Here is a 15,995-nt window from a genome sequence, read left to right on the forward strand (position 1 = left end):
GATATCCAGCTCCATTTCTGTATCACCCCTTTGACTCCATGACCATCTCTGTTGTTGGATTATACGTCCAATATCAAGACATGGAAGACCTGGCTGCCAACTCTGGCTGAATAAGACAGTACAAAAATCTCAGTCTTCAGGTAACTCAGCCATCCCTTTTGGAATACTCTTCGTGAACCCATTCACTTGCTAGTTCTGCCCCCAACTTTAAAAGCCTCCACAAAACCTTGCCTTTAAACCAACTTAGTCAGCCCCAGCCTTGTGCATTGAGCCCTTGCCCCTGAATTTCCTGTTTGTCTGCCTATGTTAGGTGAACCAGACAGTACAAAATCTTGGTCTTCAGCTAACTCAGCCGTAACTTTAGCAAGTGAATAGGTTTAGGGGCGTATTGCAAGTCCCCAAGTTTTGAAGCCTCCACAAAATATTGTTCCCAGCCAAAGGTTTTTTTTTTTCCTTGCTACTCTGCTATTTAATATTTATTTCTGCTGTATGAAGTACCATTGGAAATTTGCTATTTTAAAGGTGTGATATATAAATGCAAATTGTTGCAAGTGTATAAGTTAATTCCTCTTCTGGATACTTTTCACAGTTAACTGGTCATGTGTGAGATAAAATTCACCTGCCCATTATTGCACTTGGCTGAAATCCTGCTCACAACTCTGGTTCTATTTGTAGTTTGGATGCTTATTTTCTTTTAAGAAGAAATTGATTTTTTTGTTGTGTTCCAGCCATTGGACAAACTCTGTCGCTTCTGTGAGGGACTAAAGGAAGCCAATTTGCACTCAACTCCTTTCCAGTTTGCTCTTTACTGTGCATTGGATGCCCAAAAAACTGGTACATATTTCCATCTATAACTCGAAGGTCGAGAGATATTGATTGCTAAAGAGCGTTGATCTTTTTCAACACAGCCTTTTGTCATAGACTTAGGTGAAGTTTAAAATTCTTTAAGAGGATGGGATTTCCATAGTCTTTAACGTGGAAGTTTAGAACATGTCATACTGGAGTGTATGGATGAAGTTGTATCCTGCTTTTCTTTTTTTTTATCTCTAATCCAAAATCTCCTTTGCAATGCTAGATTGCCTCCTATAACTAGAAGGGAACTATTTGGGTTGATCGTAAAGTTTTGTCAAAGGCCATATTCTTGACAACCAATCTTAATGATTAAGCATGCACAGTGCAATAATAGAGTATGACTTTCATTTACAACAAACAACTATTTCCAGAAATGGGTCTGCATATCATGTGAGCTAAAACGTAGAATCATGGGTGTTCTGCGAATGAGGCTTACATGTCTCAAATTAATGATTATCTCTACAAAACAAAAACCAATTCCGTAAATACTGGAAATCTGAAATAAAAACAGAAAATGCTGGAAATACTAAGCAGAACTGATGAAGGTTCATCAATCTGAAATGACTAGGTGGGAAACATAATTTGAGAACACCTCATTGAGGCCAAAACTACAATTTATTTCTATGAATTCAATTTGCACAAAAACAAAAGAAAGCACTAAGACTAGCTGTACAAGTATACTTAACATATGAAAAAGATTTAGATCAGCTGACAAGAATTTTGAAGTATCTTCTCCAAAGAGGGTTTCTTTTTGTCTAATAAACTGCAGGAGTTCTTGATGTAGAAGTATGTGGGACAAACAGCATTCCTGTTAAACCCGTGCAGCACAGCATTGCCTTTGACATAATTGAGCTGAGAAATAAACCAACGTCTGCAGCGTTATGACCCAGATTAATAGGCCTCTGAGCACAGAGTTGTCAGTTGAGCCACTTTAAATGCAGACTTTGTGTGATTCACACAGTGCAACCTTAGCGACATAAGTATTAACTTTGCTAAAGTCATTACTTCTCTTCAGTTCACATGATGCTAAATTCCTGGGATTGGGGAAAGAAAATTTTTTGTTCCTAGCAGCATTCTCGTTTTCATTTGGAAGTAAAGCACTTCAAAAGATCTTTTTTTCCAACAAAATTAAATCTTGTATAAACCAGTGTTATCTACCTGAAAATAAGATACAAATTAATAAAAAGGAAATCCGCTACATATTGCACTTAACTGACATATGGCAGCACTTACAAATTAATGGTTTGTATTTTGTTGTCAGAAGCCTTTGGAATAGGACATCATTTTTATTCTAGTATCTTTCTGTTTATCACTTGTGATGACTAAATGGTTTCCTTTTATCTTCTAGGAATGTCAGTTGAGCTCATGACGATCATGCAGAAGAAAGGTTTACCTGTTAGGCCGCATTATTTTTGGCCGATGCTCGCACAGCATCAGAAAGAAAAGAACATACAAGGTTTGTGATATTCTAACCCTTTTCATTTGTTGAACATTTGCAATAAGACCACAACTATTTGTTATGTGACAGTTGAATGGGTTAAGTGAGTCGTGTCGATCAGATAAGAAACCTTCAACAGGATCCTAAGCAGATGAAACTGATACCAAGTAGGAAGTACACAGTTTTGCAGCAGTAGTTTAAAATCTTGTGTAGCAGTAATTTAAAATCCAATCTTGGGTCCTAATCCCATTCTAGCTTCCCAAGTAACTCATATATTTAATGTGTCCCTGCATTTGTTAAGTAAGTAAGTGTTTTTAAGATGACCATGAATTATAGATTTTTTTATTCATTCCTGGGATGTGGGAGTCTTTGGCCAGGCCAGCATTTATTGCCCATCCCTAATTGCCCTTGAGAAGATGGTGGTGAGCTGCCTTCTTGAATTGCTGCAGTCCATGTGGGGTAGGCACACCCACAGTGCTGTTAGGAAGGGAGTTCCAGGGTTTTGACCCAGCGACAGTGAAGGAATGGCGATATAGTTCCAAGTCAGGATGGTGTGTGACTTGGAGGGGAACTTGCAGGTGGTGGTGTTCCCATGCATTTGCTGCCCTTGTCCTTGTAGTTGGTAGAGGTCGGGTGTTTGGAAGGTGCTTTCTAAGGAGCCTTGGTGTGTTGCTGCAGTGCGTCTTGTTGATGGTACACACTGCTGCCACTGCTTCGCTGGTGGAGGGAGTGAATGTTTGTAGATGGGGTGCCAATCAAGCGGGCTGCTTTGTTCTGAATGGTGTCGAGCTTCTTGAATGTTGTTGGAGCTGCGCCCATCCAGGCAAGTGGAGAGTATTTCATCATACTCCTGACTTGTGCCTTGTAGCTGGTGGACAGGCTTTGGGGAGTCAGGAGGTGAGTTACTCGCCACAGGATTCCTAGCCTCTGACCTGCTCTTGTAGCCACGGTATTTATATGGCTATTCCAGTTCAGTTTCTGGCCAATGGTAGCCCCTAGGATGTTGATAGTGGGGGATTCAGCGATTGTAATGCCATTGAATGTCAAGGGGAGATGGTTAGATTCTCTCTTGTTGGAGATGGTCATTGCCTGGCATTGTTGTGGTGCGAATGTTACTTGCCACTTATCAGCGCAAGCCTGGATATTGTCCAAGTCTTGCTGCATTTGTACACTGAGTGCTTCAGTATCTGAGGAGTCACGAATGGTGCTGAACATTGTGCAATTATCAGCGAACATCCCCACTTCTGACCTTATGATTGAAGGAAGGTCATTGATGAAGCAGCTGAAGATGGTTGGGCGTAGGACACACCCTGAGGAACTCCTGCAGTAATGTCCTGGAGCTCAGATGATTGACCTCCAACAACCACAACCATCTTCCTTTGCGCAAGGTATGACTCCAACCAGCGGAGAGTTTTCCCCCTGATTCCCATTGACCTCAGTTTTGCTAGGGTTCCTTGATGCCACACTTGGTCAAATGCTGCCTTGATGTCAAGAGCAGTCACTGTCTCCTTACCTCCTGAGTTCAGCTCTTTTGTCTCTGTTTGAACCAAGGCTGTACTGAGGTCAGGAGCTGAGTGGCCCTAGCGGAACCCAAACTGAGCGTCACTGAGCAAGTTATTGCTAAGCAAGTGCTGCTTGATGGCATTGTGCATTGTTGATGACACCTTCCATCACTTTACTGATGATTGAGAGTAGGCTGATGGGACGGTAAATGGCCGGGTTCGACTTGTCCTGCTTTTTGTGTACAGGACATACCTGGCCAATTTTCCACATTGCAGGGTAGATGCCAGTGTTGTAGCTATACTGGAACAGCTTGGCTAGGGGTGCGGCAAGTTCTGGAGCACAGGTCTTCAGTACTATTGCCGGAATATTGTCAGGGCCCATAGCCTTTGCAGTATCCAGTGCCTTCAGTCGTTTCTTGATATCATAGAGTCATTGTCATAGTCATAGAGAGATACAGCACTGAAACAGGCCCTTCGGCCCACCGAGTCTGTGCCGACCAACAACCACCCTTTTATACTAATCCTACATTAATCCTATATTCCCTACCACATCCCCACCATTCTCCTACCTACACGAGGGGCAATTTACAATGGCCAATTTACCAATCAACCTGCAAGTCTTTGGCTGTGGGAGGAAACCGGAGTACCCGGCGGAAACCCACACGTTCACAGGGAGAACTTGCAAACTCCGCACAGGCAGTACCCAGAATCGAACCCGGCTGCTGGAGCATTGAGGCTGTGGCGCTAATCACTGCGCCACTGTGCCGCCCCTTCACGCGGAGTGAATCGAATTGGCTGAAGTCTGGCATCTATGATGCTTGGGACTTCAGGAGGAGGCCGAGATTGATCATCAACTTGGCACTTCTGGCTGAAGATTGTTGCAAATGCTTCAGCCTTCTCTTTTGCACTGATGTGCTGGGCTCCCCCATCATTGAGGATGGGGATATTTGTGGAGGCACCTCCAGCAGTTAGTTGTTTAATTGTCCATCGCCGTTCACTGCTGGATGTGGCAGGACTGCAGAGCAAAGATCTGATCCGTTGGTTAATGGATCGCTTAGCTCTGTCTATCTCATGCTGCTAATGCAGTTTGGCACGCAGATAGTCCTGTGTTGTAGCTTCACCAGGTTGACACCTCATTTTGAGGTATGCCTGGTGCTGCTCCTGGCATGCTCTCCTGCACTCTTCATTGAACCAGGGTTGGACTGCTGGCTTGATGGTAATGGTAGAGTGGGGAATATGCCGGGCCATGAGGTTACAGATTGTGGTTGAGTTCAATTCTGCTGCTGATGATGGCCCACAGCGCCTCATGGATGCCCAGTTTTGCATTGCTAGATCTGTTCGAAATCTATCCCATTTAGCACGGTGGTAGTGCCACACAACACGATGGAGGGTATCCTCAATGTGAAGGCGGGACTTCGTCTCCACAAGGACTGTGCGGTGGTCACTCCTACCAATACTGTCATGGACAGATGCATCTGCAGCAGGCAGGTTGGTGAGGACGAGGTCAAGTATATTTTTCCCTCTTTTTGGTTCCTTCACCACCTGCTGCAGACCCAGTCTAGCAGCTACGTCCTTTAGGACTCGGCCAGCTCGGTCAGTGGTGTTGCTACTGAGCCACTCTTGGTGATGGACATTGAAGTCCCCCACCCAGAGTACATTCTGTGTCCTTGCCACCCTCAGTGCTTCCTCCAAGTGCTGTTCAACATGGAGGAGTACTGATTCATCAGCTGAGGGAGGGTGGTAGGTGGTAATCAGCAGGAGGTTTCCTTGTCCATGTTTGACCTGATGCCATGAGACTTCATGGGGTCCGGAGTCGATGTTGAGGACTCCCAGGGCAACTCCCTCCAGACTGTATACCACTGCCGCCACCTCTGGTTGTTCTGTCCTGCCAGTGGGACAGGACATACCTGGGGATGGTGGTGGCAGTATCTGGGACATTGTCAGGTATGATTCCATGGGTATGACTATGTCAGGCTGTTGTTTGACTAGTCTGTGGGGCAGCTCTCCCAACTTTGGCACAAGCCCCCAGATGTTAGTAAGGAAGGCTTCGCAGGGTCGACAGGGCTGGGTTTGCCGTTGTCGTTTCTGGTGCCTTGGTCGATGCCAGGTGGTCAGTCCGGTTTCATTCCTTTTTATTGACTTCGTAGCGGTTAGATACAATTGAGTGGCTTGCTAGGCCATTTCAGAGTGCACGTAAGAGTCAACCACATTGCTGTGGGTCTGGAGTCACATGTAGGCTAAACCAGGTAAGGACAGCAGATTTCCTTTCCTGAAGGACGTTCGTGTCCATTGATTATAGAATCGATGAATTAGTTTTTTTTAATTGTTGGTTTACTGTTCTATAGTTCATTTTTAGACACAAGAAATTCTATTTTTAACTCTAAGACAAATGTTAGCTTATAAGTTTGAAACTTTTTTTTCAAAAAAAGTGTTCTGGCGCAATGCTTGTATAAAATGTCCCATTGTTTTACACAGTTAATTAATCTTTTGAATTACGCAGTTAATTAATCTTGTGACTGGCGTAGGCAAACATTGCAGTCATTCTGCACCAATGTTGTCCCACATAGATAAATGAGATGAATACCTGTTGTTTTCTTTTTGTTGGTATTGATTAAGGAAGTGGATATTAGGCAGAGCACTCTGAACATTTCCTGCTTTTTGAATAGTGCCATGCCATATTCCCCTCAACATAAAACTTTGGTCTTGCTACAACGGTTGGCAGCTTCAACAATTCCACAGAACTGCACTGAGTATCACTACGTAGATTATATGCTGACTACTGGCAAAAATTCAAACCAAAACACAGTGACCCAGTGATTCGGGTTCTACCAACTGAGTCAAGCTAGTATTAGTGAAAGAAGAGACTTCCCAAATCGTAGTAACTCATTGTTAAGTGCTTTATGAAGATATATATGCCTCTGGTATGCTTTGTCATTGGATTTTCCTATGTTGTACTCTTTTACTAGAAAAGTGGCAGTTAGATTTGTAGGTCTACGTATTGGTGACTTTCATTATATAGTGTATGTCAAGTCATGTTTACATGATATAGGAACAGGAGTAGGCCATTTCGCCCCGTGAGCCTGTTCCACCATTCAATGAGATCATGTCTGATCTGCGACCGACCTCCATGTACCCGCCTTTTGCCAATGCTTCCTTTAAGCTGAGCAGCAACCAAGAAATTCCCACGCAGGCCAAGCACAAGTCAGGCTCTTTCATTTATCGAGAATAAAAAATTTGATTCTGCCCCCTAGTTCTATGCTCCCTAACTAGCGAAAATAGTTTCTCGCAATCCACCTTATGAGTTCCCCTTAATATCTTGAAAACTTCAATCAAATCACCGCTTAAGCTTCTAAATTCCAGGGAATACAACTCTGGTTTGTGTAATCTCTTTATAATTTAACCCTTGGAGTCCAGCTATCATTCTGGTAAATCTATGCTGTACTCCCTCCAAGGCCAATATATCCTTTCAAAGGTGTGGTACCCAGAACTGATCACAGCACTCCAGGTGTGGCCTGACCATAGCTTTGTATAGCTGGAGCATGACTTGTGCACACCTTTGTATTCTTTTCCTCCAGCTGTAAAGGCTAGCATTCCATTAGCTTTTTTGATTATTTTCTGTACCTATTCATGACATTTTAATAATCCGTGTACCTGGACCCCTAATTTTGTTTGGACTTCCACTGTTTCTAGCTTTTCACCATTGAGAAAGGATTCTGTCCTATCCTTTTTAGGTCCAAAGTGGCTCACCACACATTTGCCACAGTTTTGCCCATACACTTAATCTATCGATATCTTTTTGTAATTTTATCCTTCCATCTACACATAATGCTGTCTATTTTTGTGTCATCAGCAAATTTGGGTATGTGGCTTTCTATCCCATCATCTAAGTTGTTCATGAATGCGGTGAATAATTGAGGCCCTAACACAGATCCTTGCGGGATCCTGCCAATTAGAGTCTTCTTTGGCCACCTTATCTCGAGATGCAGTGGGTAAGCGCCTGGAGGTGGTCAGTGGTTTGTGGAGCAGCGCCTGGAGTGGCTATAAAGGCCAATTCTAGAGTGACAGGCTCTTCCACAGGTGCTGCAGAAAAATTTGTTTGTCGGGGCTGTTACACAGTTGGCTCTTCCCTTGCGCCTCTTGTCTTTTTTCCTGCCAACTGCTAAGTCTTTTCGACTCACCACACTTTAGCCCCACCTTTATGGCTGCCCGCCAGCTCTGGCGAACGCTGGCAACTGACTCCCACGACTTGTGATCAATGTCACAGGACTTCATGTCGCGTTTGCAGACGTCTTTAAAGCGGAGACATGGACGGCCGGTGGGTCTGATACCAGTGGCGAGCTCGCTGTACAATGTGTCCTTGGGGATCCTGCCATCTTCCATGCGGCTCACATGGCCAAGCCATCTCAAGCGCCGCTGACTCAATAGTGTGTATAAGCTGGGGATGGTGGCCGTCTCGAGGACTTCTGTGTTGGAGATACGGTCCTGCCACCTGATGCCAAGTATTCTCCGGAGGCAGCGAAGATGGAATGAATTGAGACGTCGCTCTTGGCTGACATACGTTGTCCAGGCCTCGCTGCCATAGAGCAAGGTACTGAGGACACAGGCTTGATACACTCGGACTTTTGTGTTCCGTGTCAGTGCGCCATTTTCCCACACTCTCTTGGCCAGTCTGGACATAGCAGTGGAAGCCTTTCCCATGTGCCTGTTGATTTCTGCATCTAGGGACAGGTTACTGGTGATAGTTGAGCCTAGGTAGGTGAACTCTTGAACCACTTCCAGAGCGTGGTCGCCAATATTGATGGATGGAGCATTTCTGACGTCCTGTCCCATGATGTTCGTTTTCTTGAGGCTGATGGTTAGGCCAAATTTGTTGCAGGCAAACGCAAACCTGTCGATGAGACTCTGCAGGCACTCTTCAGTGTGAGATGTTAAAGCAGCATCGTCAGCAAAGAGGAGTTCCCTGAAGAGGACTTTCCGTACTTTGGACTTCGCTCTTAGACGGGCAAGGTTGAACAACCTGCCCCCTGATCTTGTGTGGAGGAAAATTCCTTCTTCTGAGGACTTGAATGCATGTGAGAGCAGCAGGGAGAACAAAATCCCAAAAAGTGTGGGTGCGAGAAGACATTTCTGTTTCACGCCACTCAGGATGGGAAAGGGGTCTGATGAGGTGCCGCTATGTTGAATTGTGCCTTTCATATTGTCATGGAATGAGGTGATGATACTTAGTAGCTTTGGTGGACATCCAATCTTTTCTAGTAGTCTGAAGAGAACACTTCTGCTGACGAGGCCAAAGGCTTTGGTGAGATCAATGAAAGCAATGTAGAGGGGCATCTGTTGTTCGCGGCATTTCTCCTGTATCTGACGAAGGGAGAACAACATGTCAATGGTCGATCTTTGTGCTCGAAAGCCACACTGTGCCTCAGGGTAGATGTGCTCGTCCAGCTTCTGGAGCCTGTTTAAAGCGACTCGAGCAAAGACCTTCCCCACTATGCTGAGCAGGGAGATTCCACGGTAGTTGTTGCAGTCACCACGGTCACCTTTGTTTTTATAGAGGGTGATGATATTGGCATCGCGCATGTCCTGAGGTACTGCTCCCTCGTCCCAGCACAGGCAAAGCAGTTCGTAGAATGCTGAGAGTATAGCAGGCTTGGCACTCTTGATTATTTCAGGGGTAATGCTGTCCTTCCCAGGGGCTTTTCTGCTGGCTAGCGAATCAATGGCATCACTGAGTTCTGATTTTGTTGGCTGTACGTCCAGCTCATCCATGACTGGTAGAGGCTGGGCTGCATTGAGGGCAGTCTCAGTGACAACATTCTCCCTGGAGTACAGTTCTAGGTAGTACTCAACCCAGCGGTCCATTTGCTTGCGTTGGTCAGTGATTATGTCCCCTGATTTAGATTTGAGGGGGGCAATCTTCTTAATGCCATCATATATTCCTCTGATGTTTCCGGTGTCTGAGGCCAGCTGAATATGACTGCATAGGTGTTGCCAGTAGTCATGTCTGTAGTAGTGCCTGTCTATTATCCCTACTCTCTATCTCCTGACCAGGTTAATAATTTGTCTTTAACACCATGAGCTTCAACTTTAGCTAACAGTCTCCGAAGCGGGACTTTATCAAATGACTTCTGGAAGTCCATATAAATGACATCCATAGACATTCCACTGTCCACTACTCTAGTCACCTCTTCAAAGAAGTCGACCAGGTTTGTCGGGCATGAGCTACCCTTTACAAATCCATGCTGGCGCACTCTCTTCAGCTGAAAATTTTCAAGGTGTTCAGTCACCCTATCCTTAATTATAGATGTGAGCAATTTCCCAACAGATGTTCGGCTAACTGGTCTATAATTCCCTTGTTTCCCTCTGTCATCTTTCTTAAATAGCCAAGCTGTCATGTGCAATTTTCCAATCTAAAGAAACCATTCCCGAATTGAGCGAACTTTGAAAGATTATGGTTCGGGCGTCTGTAGTTTTCCTACCTACTACTTTTAAAACCCTGAGATGGAAACTTTCTGGTGCTGGGGATTTGTCACTTTTTAGTGCCATTAATTTCTCCATTACTGTTGCCTTGCTTACGTTAATTATGATGAGTCCTGTCTCTGATTCAGTTACAGTTTCCTGGAATGTATTAATGACTTAGATGAAGAGACAGAGAGTAATGTACCTTAGTTTGCTGATGATACAAAGGTAGGTGGAAAGATGAGCTGTGGGGAGAACACTGAGAGGCTGTAAAGAGGTATAGACTGGCTAAGTGAGTGGTCAACAAGATGGCAGATGGAGTATAATGTAGCGAAGTGTGAAGTTATTCACTTTTGGTCGTAAGTAGAAAAGCAGAATATTTTTTAAAAGATTTGAAACTTGTAAGCATTGATGCTCAAATAGACTTGAGTGTACTTGTACAAGAAACGCAGAAAGTTAGCATGCAGGTACAGCAATTAGGAAGGCAAATGGCATGTTGGCCTTTATTGTAAGGGGCTTGGAGTACAGGAATAAGGATGTCTTGCTACAGTTGTACAGGGTTTTGGTGAGACCATATCTGGAGTACTTTGCAGTTTTGGTCTCTACTTTTAAGAAAGGATGTACTTGCATTGGAGGCGGTGCAGCAAAGTTTCACGAAATTGGTCCCTGGGATGAGGGGGTTGTCCTTTGATGAGAGGCTGAATAAATTGGGCCTATATTCTCTGGAGTTTAGAAGAATGAGAGGCGATCTCATTGAAACGTACAAGATTTTGAAGGGGGCTGGATAGGGTAGACACTGAGAGATTGTTTCCACTGATCAGGGAATCTAAAACACAGGGGCACAATCTCAGGGTAAGGGGCTGATCATTTAGGACGAAGATGAGGAGAAATTACTTCACTCAAAGGATTGTGAATCTTTGGGATTCTCTACCCCAGAGGGTTGTGGATGCTAAGTGGAGTTGAAGCCTAAGATCAGCCATGATCGTTTTGAATGGTGGAGCAGGCTCAATGGGCCATATGGTCTACTCCTGCTCCTATTTCTTGTGTTATGTTCTTGTGTTGTGTTTGGAGATGCATGTTCCAAAACATGCAGCTCCTAACCCAAACAACCACAGTTTCAATGTGTTCCTATTTTTGGAGCACAAGTGAATCCCCAGTTAATGCCCACCACCTGCATACAATTAATATACAATAACAGATTCCTTTCTCTCTCTTTAAATGAAAATTAGAGTTTATATGTGCAACCAAAATTTCAAAACAAATTAAATCAGATACATCTACACTCTGTACAAAACATTACATTACGAGTCACCTCTCCTCCAGGACCCCGAACAATTTTGTTGTACCTGCATTTCTTTTTAAAAAAAACAATTCAACAGTTGATGACTTGCATCTGCCCAATTTTAGAAATTTCCTTTCTCTCCAGCATTTGTTTCAAGCCAGCAAGTTCAACCCATAACCTTTTCTCACTCACACGTTTTGTAAAGTGTACATTAGCCCACAAGGGGTGATTATCTATATAATATTTCATAGGTATATGCCCATTGTACAGAATCTCACTTAAAATACTTGACAAATAGAATCCCATGTCTACAGCCTCCACAAGAGTCAATGTTTCGGCAGCCAGAGTACTTTTAACAAACCTTTTTTTTTTTAGCTTCCCAAGCGAAAGGGCAACATTTCCTATTCTCACCCATCAGAAATATTGTGAAACCAGCTGCACTCGAATATCCATCAGGATGATTAGCATGTGAAGTATCGCCAAAAATAACTAGCTTTATGTTTTTAGGGGGTCACCTAAAGATGGGAACTTAAGTATGTATTTATCCAGATTTAACTTTCTTAATGCTTGATTTGCCCTTAGACATTCTCTACTTGAGGGTGTAGTACTTAACTCCGACACATCAGTACTAGGATTTGGTCTGATCTGAGTGCCTAACAACTTCAACCGACCAATCAAGCTTCACAATTGCACTATCCCTTCTTTAGATAGAACATCTTTCTGTGATGACCAGTTACGATTAACTGGGTTGGGAGTAACATAGGGTTTTGATTTAAAGTTATTCCAGGCTTACTCTGCTTAATATCCAAACCAATATATTTAAGAGCCCAACAAGCCTGGCTCCTAATTTGAAGTTTTACTCTAATCTTATTAATAATGCATTTCTCAAATTCTGCAGTACCACCCGATAATAAATCATCAGATGCCTGAAAGTTTTCCTCTATAATACCAATAAAACATTGCAGGAGCAGCTTTGAGTTTAACACAACCTATTTTCAGCAAAACGCATCTCTCTGAAAAATACCAGCCCCTGGAAGCCTCATTCAGGCCATAGACGCAGTTGTTTGGTTTCCATCGTTCTCCTTCTGAATTTGTTGCCTCTTTGGGCGGTTTCAGTAATATCTCTCTCTGAAAAGTATCGCCCTGTAGAAATGCAGCTTATATGTCAATTGATCTATACTCCCATGAATAGTGGCCTAAAGAGCTAAAAGATTTTAAGATTACTTTTCCAATTTGCTCTAACATCTGTATCACCAGTTGTTCTTCAAAACCCCTAGCAAGTAGCCTTACTTTAGTCTTTTAAGTCCCATCTGCAAGGAGTTTTTCAGTATGAATCCACCTGTGCAACAAAGCTGGTTGACCCTTATCTGGTACCTCAGAATAAACTCCAAAGTCTCCCAACTATCTAACTCTCTCTGTTTTGCCCCTCTTATTGGCAGCCAGCAGTACTTCATGGCCAGCAGGACTTCTGCTTCTAGTTCTGATGCGAGATTGTTCTCTAGCCTGTATTTCATTGTCTAATCTATTCAAGCTACACCCTCTACTCGCTGTCACTACTTGCACTGCGCTTTCTTACTTTCCACTCTTTCACCCCATTTTGCCAGTTTATGGACCACGCTTCTTGGACAAGTCTTATTGTAGAAAGATTAAATCTGGTCATCAGGGAGATTAAAATGTAGGATGAAAATGTTTTTGTCTTTGTCCCGTACTTTTAGATCCATGGCAACTACCTGATTAACATCACACGCCAATGGAAGGCTTACAATAGGATGTGGCAGCACCCTTCGATAATTTTCACAGATTTCGCATTTCTCACTAATCTCCTCTTCTATTAGCATTGTATGCTCTTCATCAACCACACCTGCATCCTATAGCAGGAGTTTTAGCCTTTGATAAGTCGCGTGAGCAAATTGTCGTTGTAACTTTAGGACAATTTGTTTTTTTTCTCTCTGATTCTCATCACCTGATGCCATTAATACTTATCCAACAGTCTGAGAAACATCAGGTTTTATTAAGGGCGTACAATATTTAGAATTTAGAACATTACAGCGCAGTACAGGCCCTTCGGCCCTCGATGTTGCGCCGACCTGTGTAACCATCTGACCTACACTATTCCATTTTCATCCATATGTCTTTCCAATGACCACTTAAATGCCCTTAAAGTTGGCGAGTCTACTACTGTTGCAGGCAGGGCGTTCCACGCCCCTACTACTCTCTGAGTAAAGAAACTACCTCTAACATCTGTCCTATATCTATCACCTCTCAACTTAAAGCTATGTCCCCTCGTGTTTGCCATTACCATCCGAGGAAAAAGACTCTTCACTATCCACCCTATCTAACCCTCTGATTTTCTTATATGTCTCTATTAAGTCACCTCTCCTCCTCCTCCTTCTCTCCAACGAAAACAACCTCAAGTCCCTCAGCCTTTCCTCGTAAGACCTTCCCTCCATACCAGGCAACATCCTAGTAAATCTCCTCTGCACCCTTTCCAAAGCTTCCACATCCTTCCTATAATGCGGTGACCAGAACTGCACGCAATACTCCAGGTGCAGCCTCACCAGAGTTTTGTACAGCTGCAGCATGACCTCGTGGCTCTGAAACTCGATCCCCCTACTAATAAAAGCTAACACACCATATGCCTTCTTAACAGCCCTATTAACCTGGGTAGCAACTTTCAGGGATTTATGTACCTGGACACCAAGATCTCTCTGCTCATCTACACTACCAAGAATCTTCCCATTAGCCCAGTACTCTGCATTGCTGTTACTCCTTCCAAAGTGAATCACCTCACGCTTTTCCGCATTAAACTCCATTTGCCATCTCTCAGCCCAGCTCTGCAGCCTATCTATGTCCCTCTGTACCCTACAACATCCTTCGGCACTATCCACAACTCCACCGACCTTCGTGTCATCCGCAAATTTACTAACCCACCCTTCTACACCCTCTTCCAGGTCATTTATAAAAATGACAAACAGCAGTGGCCCCAAAACAGATCCTTGCGGTACACCACTAGTAACTAAACTCCAGGATGAACATTTGCCATCAACCACCACCCTCTGTCTTCTTTCAGCTAGCCAATTTCTGATCCAAAGCTCGAAATCACCTTCAACCCCATACTTCCGTATTTTCTGCAATAGCCTACCATGGGGAACCTTATCAAATGCCTTACTGAAATCCATATACACCACATTCACTGCTTTACCCTCATCCACCTGTTTGGTCACCTTCTCGAAAAACTCAATAAGGTTTGTGAGGCACGACCTACCCTTCACAAAACCGTGCTGACTATCGCTAATGAACTTATTCTTTTCAAGATGATTATAAATCCTATCTCTTATAACCTTTTCCAACATTTTACCCACAACCGAAGTAAGGCTCACAGGTCTATAATTACCAGGGCTGTCTCTACTCCCCTTCTTGAACAAGGGGACAACATTTGCTATCCTCCAGTCTTCCGGCACTATTCCTGTCGACAATGGCGACATAAAGATCAAGGACAAAGGCTCTGCAATCTCCTCCCTGGCTTCCCAGAGAATCCTAGGATAAATCCCATCTGGCCCAGGGGACTTATCTATTTTCACACTTTCCAAAATTGCTAACACCTCCTCCTTGTGAACCTCAATCCCATCTAGCCTAGTAGTCTGAATCTCAGTATTCTGCTCGACAACATTTTCTTTCTCTACTGTAAATACTGAAGAAAAATATTCATTTAACGCTTCCCCTATCTCCTCTGATTCCACACACAACTTCCCACTACTATCCTTGATTGGCCCTAATCTAACTCTAGTCATTCTTTTATTCCTGATATACCTATAGAAAGCCTTAGGGTTTTCCTTGATCCTATCCGCCAATGACTTCTCGTGTCCTCTCCTTGCTCTTCTTAGCTCTCCCTTTAGATCCTTCCTGGCTAGCTTGTAACTCTCAAGCGCCCTAACTGAGCCTTCACGTCTCATCCTAACATAAGCCTTCTTCTTCCTTTTGACAAGCGCTTCAACTTCTTTAGTAAACCACGGCTCCCTCGCTCGACAACTTCCTCCCTGCCTGACAGGTACATACTTATCAAGGACACGCAGTAGCTGCTCCTTGAATAAGCTCCACATTTCGATTGTGCCCATCCCCTGCAGTTTCCTTCCCCATCCTACGCATCCTAAATCTTGCCTAATCGCATCATAATTTCCTTTCCCCCAGCTATAATTCTTGCCCTGCGGTATATACCTGTCCCTGCCCATCGCTAAGGTAAACCTAACCGAATTGTGATCACTATCACCAAAGTGCTCACCTACATCTAAATCTAACACCTGGCCGGGTTCATTACCCAGTACCAAATCCAATGTGGTCCCTGGTTGGCCTGTCTACATACTGTCAGAAAACCCTCCTGCACACACTGGACAAAAACTGACCCATCTAAAGTACTCGAACTATAGTATTTCCAGTCAATATTTGGAAAGTTAAAGTCCCCCATAAC

At 43.8% G+C, this 15,995-nt stretch overlaps 1 protein-coding gene across 1 annotated transcript in view; it reads left to right on the top strand.

Annotated features, from left to right (window-relative positions):
* lrpprc (leucine-rich pentatricopeptide repeat containing) overlaps window positions 1-15,995 on the top strand; it is a 154,880-nt gene that overhangs the window by 41,402 nt on the left and 97,483 nt on the right. Inside the window, exons 10-11 of the mRNA XM_068045217.1 lie at window positions 729-834; window positions 2,201-2,308. Coding sequence (XP_067901318.1) covers window positions 729-834; window positions 2,201-2,308 — 214 coding nt within the window. The remainder of the gene's footprint in view (window positions 1-728; window positions 835-2,200; window positions 2,309-15,995) is intronic.

The sequence above is a fragment of the Heterodontus francisci genome, chromosome 13 (assembly GCF_036365525.1).
Source record: "Heterodontus francisci isolate sHetFra1 chromosome 13, sHetFra1.hap1, whole genome shotgun sequence".
In the NCBI taxonomy this organism is placed as follows: domain Eukaryota; kingdom Metazoa; phylum Chordata; class Chondrichthyes; order Heterodontiformes; family Heterodontidae; genus Heterodontus; species Heterodontus francisci.